Consider the following 7,625-nt stretch of genomic DNA (forward strand, 5'->3'; position numbering starts at 1 on the left):
CATTAGCATTGTTCTTCCGACGTCTGATTTCTTTTTAAAAAATGCGTTTCTAAAGTGCATAAACTTTTAGAATTGACTGTATAGCCAATACGTCCTTAAAAAGTGTAAACAGACTAAACAGAAAAGAACGTGCAAGTGCGGAATTGCCGTCGCTTAGCGCCGTTTTTAAAATAGAAGTGCGTTATGCTTACAATTTTCGTATTACATCATTATACATATCATTACTTGATCTATTTTCAAAGAAGTTTCGAGATAGATACAGATGAGTCTCGAGTTTTCGAGAAAAGAACGGCTGTCATTTAGAGCTACCGGCAACTATATATACAAATGCATCGCATGCGCACGGAGTCAGTTCAAAGAGATCCGGCAAGCAGCGCGAACGTGTTCTCCACGACATTAATCTCCACGTGCAAATTGCATTGAAAACATAAATTATCGAAAATGAGGAGAGGAATAACATTAGTCCCGAGATTGTTTTCCCACTGGTGGGAAACGCTGGAGCAGTCGCACCGGTTGCTCGACCAGCATTTCGGAAGAGGACTGAGACCGGAACAACTGGTCTCAGCGGTCCTTGAAAGATCGCCGAACAGGCTGTCACCGTACAGTTTCTATCAGCCCTGGATGGATTGGGAACGAGATAACGAAATCGGTCAATCAATTGTGAAGAGTGATAAAGACAAATTCCGTGTGATACTCGATGTCCAACAATTCAAACCTGAGGAAGTTAACGTGAAAGTCGTCGATAATTTCATCGTCGTAGAAGGTTGATACTATGTTTAATGCGTTTATTCAAATAAATAGTAGGAAGATTTTCTTTGCATGATGAAAATAAACGGAACCAAGGCAACGTATGCTATACGTTTTCTATCAGGCGCCCATGCGTACGAGAACGTTCAGCAACGTTTCCTTATTAAATTGAATTAGTAGTTTCAATATTATTTTACTATTTTCATTTATTGCTAAGATTACTGAACGTATTTTTTATTTTTTACAGGAAAACACGAAGATAAACACGACGATCATGGTATAATCGCAAGGCACTTCATTAGGAAATATCTAGTACCGGATCAGTGCGATCCTGACAAAGCGACCAGCAGTATGTCCGAGGATGGTATTTTAACAATAACGGCACCGTTAAAACCAGAGGCTATAGAGAAGAAACGAGAGAAAGTGATTAAAATCGAACACGTGAAGAAACAGCAGGCGATAGAAGATGAAGAGCCTCAGAAAATGAAACAGAGTCAATAGGAACTTATTATACACTTGTTGTACACTCGTACATTTAGTATTCCTTTTTATTTTTTACTGCGTTTCTTAAATTTACTGATTGTTTGTAGTCTGATTGTTACAAGTGAGCCTGTGTATGAATAAATGGTGTGTAATTAGTTAAATCGTTTAAAGTTTTATTATTCATCTACCTCCATCATTTCCAAAAGTATTCTAAGAGTAATATTAGGATAGTCACTTCTGTAATTATTTACCAAATAAAATGTATCAAACTTAAATAAGTATCGTTAATATGATGAAGAAGCTTTCGTATAGACAATTAAATGATTTTCGTATTCGTATCTTTACGTCTACCACTACAGCCTACTTTTATACTTAGCCATGCTGTGACTAAAATGGCAACAATCATACAGCTGTTTATTCTATCGTCTCTATACGTGAAGTATCATCGAATGCCAGTCGGTTTGATGCCGATTGCGTTATCTATTTATTTATAGAATAATTTGTTCCGGGTGTCCCAGAAAAAGTGGTGAAGCTGAAAAGGGGTGATTCTGGAGATGTTTCTGAACAACAATTTACTTTGGTAAAATGCAAAGTGAGCCATAGTTTTATAACCATTAACGGAAAACACTGGCCAATGAGAGTACGCGCAGGGTCCGCGCCCAACTACGGGTATGGTAACATTTGGCCGTAGCTTAGCGCTGGTCCTACACGCGCTCGTATTGGTCAGTGTTTTTCGTTAATCATTTAAATTCGTATTTCGAGGAATAGTAACGCAGATTGCATTTAATCAGCAATAGTTCTTATTGTTAAATGAAATAAAATATAGATCAAGGAAGTTCGTAAAAACGAGTTGATTTCAAAAATGTAAGTAAGGATAATTTTGTTAATATATGTGTTTCATTTATGGAAAGTTTAAGGATCGTGTGGAAGGAATAAAGTTCTTTAAACAGACTTAGAGTGCTTACTAATAAGTTTATTCAAACATAAAAAACACATACACGTTGACTAGTGACTATACATATGTATATTCACAATACTCGTGGAAACTTAAACGAAAGAACGTGATTTTATGAAACGAAAAATGATTCGAACGACTTACAAGAAATGCGTTATCACTAAATGTATTAATCACATCTTATTTTACTGAGGAGACAATACGACAGGAATATTTATATCGACGCAGTCTATCGATGGAATAGTGAATATGATTATTACGTTAAATAGGAATTGTAATGTGAAGATACACCAAGTCTTCACTTCTTCTCCTCCTTCTTCTCCTCATTCTGCTGCTTCTGCTGCTTGGCTCCCTTCGTTTGGATCGCCGGCTTGCCGGTGTGTTCGATCTTGATCTGACGCTCGTTTTCTACCTTCGGTTGGTCCTTCCTCGGCGCGGAGATGCTCAGCACGCCGTCCGTCGACAGCTTCGACGTGACTTGCTCGATGTCGCATTGTTCAGGGATCAGGTACTTCCTCACGAACTGGCGAGACACCCATCCGTGTTCGTCGCGTTTTTCCTCATGTTTCGCCGTAACGACGACGTATCTGTCGACGACTTTCACATCGATCTCGCTCGGCTCGAACTGTTGAACGTCCAGGACCACTTGGAACTTGTCTTTATCCGCCTGGACGGTCGAAGTGCCTGCCTCGTTTCCACGGAGAAGTTCTGCCCATGGTCGGTAGTACGATTTTCTTCGTGGTTGCATGTAAAGTTCCACACGATTCGGCGACAGCAATTGCTCCGGGTAGAGACCCAGCCCGAAGTTCTGGTCCAGAAGCCGATGCGGGCGTTCCAAATCCTCCCACCAGTCAGAGAACAGCAATGGTACCAGAGACATGTTTCTTGTTTTAGTAATAAGTTTTCACTCGCGAAAACGTACGCTTTGACTGACTTGGACTGTAACTCGCTTTGAACTCGCTTCGATCTTTACCGCTTAGTTGCTACGGTAACACTGATAATCGGCGTCCCTGCCGGCGTATTTATTTGCGAGTTTGCGCACTCGAGACGTTTCGAGAGCTTCCGGAATCTTCTAGAATCGAACGACTAATTAATAATTTGCACACATTTTAAAATCCGATAACTTTTCTAATTTTGCACTTAATTTTCTTCAGAACGTTAGAAGACCCAGTTTGCTATATAATGGGTAATAGAAAATTAAAATAAAATCGGTGAAAGTGTGAAAAATTAGAAGCGTCGAAGAATGTAGAAATTACTCGATTTTTCTGATCGTTAGTTTCAGGCAGAAACTCGTTAATTAAATTTTCAGCTTACACTTTATAATCGTGAGTCACCGATAAAGAAACATTTTGAATTTGAATTTCATCAATGACAAAACGAATTTTTCTAGTTATTCAAAGAAACAGAAATTCTACTGACTTTCAAATTCAAAAATCAGGAAAAAAATAAAAATTTCGCACCTTCATTGAAAATAAATGTTTCTTTTGCTCAAAACGGTATAATTCACGAAACAATGATTAGTAATATATAAGAATCTTTGAGAAACATAATGATTTATAAGAATGTAGGACCATATTAATTCCACGATCGTATAAAATATAAATCATGCTTGAATTGGTGAGGAAGAAATCGGAATAGAGAGAGGACCGAAGAATATACCAGAATAATTATTAGTATTATATAAATCATTCTTGAATTTTAATCTAAATAATTCGAAATAATTATGTAACGTATGAAAATACGGGTAAGAAAGACACAGAAAGCCATCTGAGAATGTTTTTATTAGGATTACATGTGGCAAGCGAGGCTTTTGTTTCCAATTCCTCTAAAATTTAAAATTCATCTCCATAACATTCTTTTTACGTACATACATACATACTGTCAGTACAATAAAAAGTGCCCTTTCTTTCAGTATTTCGCACTTCATTTACTACTACAAATTATTGTTCTTTAGAAATATCACCTGAACGTCCTCGAAGAGGTCGTCGTTCGGCATCATTTGGATAAATTTTGTTTCCTAACGAACCTATACTATATTCAAGTACAACATATTGAAGAATATCTGGCTTGATCGCTCTTAGAATGTATCAGAATTACGAGACGATGGCAAATGATAAGAACAAATCAATTACATCGGGGAACATTACATTTATTCGTTCAACAAACTAACGCACGTTATCGTCTTCTTTCTTTTTTATAAAAGATTAACAAAGCATTTATCATGTAAAAAACGTTTGTTGCTCATTTGATCACGTTTTGTTGAGATTGCTAAGTTACTCACTAAGAATGAGCTCTATAATATATTTTTCATGTAATATTTTATGTACAGCGACTCCTATTAATATTCGGAGACATTTCAACACGGAATAACTTTTTTAATATTCCGCTAAACAATTTAATTTTCTGTGTGGGCTGTTACAAAACTTAGTTAACTAAACAAGTTGTTTAATTAAATATTAGAGAAGTGATTCCGTTTCGAAATATACCTGAATATTAACGGGGATCACCGTGTATCAATGGTTCTGTACAGCTCATGCCAGACTCTTCAATTTGATAGAATTTGATACCATTGATAAAGGTAAATAATATATGATAGAACAATATGGATACAATGTACAGCTGAATTAAATAGATATATACTACATAATTAAGTATCACTAAACGTTACTAGTGTTAATTGTGCATTTCTCCTTGTGTTTATAATCTTTTAGTTTTGTTTATAATTTTATTGTTGTCGTCAAGGGGCTAAGTTCCAAAAAGACATCGGAAACCATGTATTACACTAAACCTTGTAACATTTTTTGATATGTTTTATGTTTCTAAGTATCATAGAAGTTTCTTTGTAGGCATGTAATGACAACTCTCTGATGGACAGTAACAGTAGTAACAATTATAGAAGTAGCACTAACGATGATACTATGAGCAATAATAACAGCAAGTAGTAGTGCAGCCATAGCAGTAGAGGTAGTTATAATAGCGTTAATAATCATAATAATAGTTGTATTTAGTTATAGTAAGTTTCGAAGCTTAATTATGAGTTGAAGATCGATAGTAATTAGTGAAATAGCATTAGTAATGATAATGATCACTGCAGTGTAATTGCAATTATAATTTATTTGTTTAAACACTTAAACACAGTTAGTAGAAGAAACGAACTATGCGTATAAACTTCGATGGATGACAAAGGTCGATTGTAACAGGTTTCGTAAAAAATGTAATACACAGTCGTTTAAATTAAATAATATATAAAAAACAGTACTAAAATTATTTTTATAATACAATGTCGTAGATACGCGATAGCTTAAAAAGATGCACGCTCCCGTTTGTGCCGAGGTAAAAACATTTTCTACAATCGTTCTGATGTATGAAACTCTCTCGTACGTTTGCGAATGTACAGATTAAGAAAAAAAGGAATATATAAAACCGTGTTAAAAAAAGAACACATTTTTTTATATTCAGAGTATGGCACAGTCTACGAAGAAAAACATTAAACGTCATCGTTAACTTAACACAGAATAAATACTTTAAAATGATGCGATCTATCTTTATCATTTCAAGATAGCGTTCTTACTTTATTATTTTTTGTTCACTATGCATGTTTTTTTGGAACTTCTCCCTTTGTATTTAATCTACACCGTCCATTTGTATACTTCGCTTATATCATAAATACAAAACTCCCATGAAGAATATTCTTAGGTATCACTACACGTAAATTTAAGTTTGCAACGTGTTTGTAATTTCTCGATGTACAGTTACCAGATCTTGTATGTACCCAGCTAGTCTGACGTTCAGCGTATCCAGATTCTGTTTTTGGACTTTGTTCGCGCTTAACGCAAGCTCTAATTGTTCATGGACAACCCTTAACATTTCACGAAGCTCAGCGTTCTCCTTTTGTAATGCCTACAGAATAAAATGTTTATTTAGTTACAAATAGGTCGACAATTTTATGTTAGAATAGAGCTTCACTGTATAATATAGTATTATTACGTACTACAAAATCTTTATTTTTTGTTGCCATGGTAAGAGCTTTGATTTCTTCGTTCCTTGTCCTAAGTTCATTCTCCAATGCTTCAACCCTCAACCTTAACGCTTCGCTATTGCCTTCTGCTATTTTTCCAGATTCCAGATCTGCGTATTTAGCTTTAATTCTTGCATTTTCTTCTTTGTATAATTGTAATTGCCTTTTCCATTCGTCGACGTTAGCTGTGGACTCTTGCAGAGCGCTCGTTAATCTAGCATTATTCGATTTCAACGTAGTTAATTCGACCTGAAATCAAATTTTAAAAGTGTATTAGACTGTGGATTGTGCATTTACAAAATATCTAAACTGCATGCATATTGAAATGCCTTGGCATTGTTTAACGTGTAAACGCACCTCCCACTTTTTAGCGTTCGCGGAGCTTTGTGCCAGTGCCAGTTTCAGCCTATCATTCTCATACTTAAGCTGCATTTCAGCTGATTGTCCACCCTGGGTTGAACTAAGCTGTGACTTCCCTTGATGTTGTGGACTTTCTGTACTCTGCTGAGAAATACTCTGTGATCTTGAATGGACTGCATTTTTCAATTCATCATCCACTTTATTCTGACAACTACCAGGTAAGGGACTGCTGCTTACCAAATTTACACTGTTCTGAGTAGAGATCATGTTGGCATTTGGATTTGGATTGTTTGATGCCGAGACATTCGAATTGATCATTGACGAGTTCGGCGGGTCTATAAGATCTTGTTCTGTTGACGGCATGCCCGATCTAGACGTGATCGGGCTAACATTTGCACTAGTAGCAGGGGTAACAGATGAACTGTGCGATTGCAATTTGGCACTAGCCAATTTAGTGGCTTCCTTCACTTCGTGAAACTTCTCTATGAACTGTCAAACGAATAGTATTGTCTCTGAGATTGTGCTGTACAGACGACGCGATGTTGCGACTTAACTAATGACACGTTTCACAAACCTTTCCTAACTCTGCCTCAGACGAAAAGCCAAGACCGTAGACAGTGTTGGCCCTAACGTCTGACCACTGTCCGAACTTTTGTGACGTTTTCGTGAAGGTCATGTTTGGAGTAATAGTACTGTTTATTACTGCCTAAAAAAAAATAAAATATGTATATAACACTTTTAATAAATGGTTTACAATATTAATGACACATTATTATTTCATCACCTTTGTCCCTTCGACAGATATTATTCTGTACAAGCTTCTTGTGGAATCATAGAAAAATGAGACAGATACTGCTGCTGTGGATGCGGACACCCAAGACTTTTTTGTCTTCGGATCAATGTGAAATACGTGCGCTTTGCACGTGAAAATTGGTTGTTCACTGGAATTTGTTAAAACTTTAGATAGTAAAGATACATCGATTAAATTTACATGTACCAAACTACTTTTCCAGTCAAAATATATATTTTATTATGAGAAGGGATTGAAATGAAAAGATGTGG

General features: G+C 36.2%; 3 protein-coding genes across 5 annotated transcripts in view; 1 reads left to right on the plus strand and 2 right to left on the minus strand.

The window, feature by feature from the left end:
• The first annotated feature begins 331 nt into the window (after window positions 1-331).
• LOC108627433 (protein lethal(2)essential for life-like) lies at window positions 332-1,391 on the plus strand. Its single transcript, XM_018028678.2, has 2 exons — window positions 332-763; window positions 995-1,391. The coding sequence occupies exons 1-2, from the start codon at window positions 442-444 to the stop codon at window positions 1,246-1,248; spliced, it is 576 nt and encodes a 191-aa protein (XP_017884167.1). The 5' UTR covers window positions 332-441; the 3' UTR covers window positions 1,249-1,391.
• Window positions 1,392-2,182: 791 nt separating this feature from the next.
• On the minus strand, window positions 2,183-3,192 carry LOC108627432 (protein lethal(2)essential for life-like). Its single transcript, XM_018028677.2, has one exon. The coding sequence runs from the start codon at window positions 3,063-3,065 to the stop codon at window positions 2,484-2,486; it is 582 nt and encodes a 193-aa protein (XP_017884166.1). The 5' UTR covers window positions 3,066-3,192; the 3' UTR covers window positions 2,183-2,483.
• A 755-nt stretch (window positions 3,193-3,947) lies between these two features.
• homer (protein) overlaps window positions 3,948-7,625 on the minus strand; it is a 4,952-nt gene continuing 1,274 nt past the window's right edge. Inside the window, exons 2-7 of one of the 3 annotated variants that reach the window (XM_018028788.2) lie at window positions 7,348-7,504; window positions 7,138-7,269; window positions 6,801-7,052; window positions 6,561-6,704; window positions 6,177-6,452; window positions 3,948-6,085 (exon numbers count right to left, since the gene is read on the minus strand). In XM_018028788.2, the coding sequence (XP_017884277.1) occupies window positions 5,900-6,085; window positions 6,177-6,452; window positions 6,561-6,704; window positions 6,801-7,052; window positions 7,138-7,269; window positions 7,348-7,504 (1,147 nt within the window). In that variant the 3' untranslated portion in view covers window positions 3,948-5,899. Of the gene's footprint in view, window positions 6,086-6,176; window positions 6,453-6,560; window positions 7,053-7,137; window positions 7,270-7,347; window positions 7,505-7,625 lie in introns of those variants that run through there. The other 2 variants (XM_018028787.2, XM_026815632.1) reach the window with 2 other exon arrangements.

The sequence above is a fragment of the Ceratina calcarata genome, unplaced genomic scaffold (assembly GCF_001652005.2).
Source record: "Ceratina calcarata isolate Rehan_Ccalc_2016 unplaced genomic scaffold, ASM165200v1 scaffold471.2, whole genome shotgun sequence".
Taxonomy (NCBI): domain Eukaryota; kingdom Metazoa; phylum Arthropoda; class Insecta; order Hymenoptera; family Apidae; genus Ceratina; species Ceratina calcarata.

What these genes read in the sequence shown, in the direction of transcription:
- LOC108627433 (XM_018028678.2), top strand. Translation starts at nt 442, where the DNA reads ATGAGGAGAGGAATAACATTAGTCCCGAGATTGTTTTCCCACTGGTGG. An exon ending in TAATTTCATCGTCGTAGAAG is followed by an intron (nt 764 to 994) that starts GTTGATACTATG and finishes TATTTTTTACAG; the next exon opens with GAAAACACGAAGATAAACAC.
- LOC108627432 (XM_018028677.2), bottom strand. Translation starts at nt 3,065, where the DNA reads ATGTCTCTGGTACCATTGCTGTTCTCTGACTGGTGGGAGGATTTGGAA.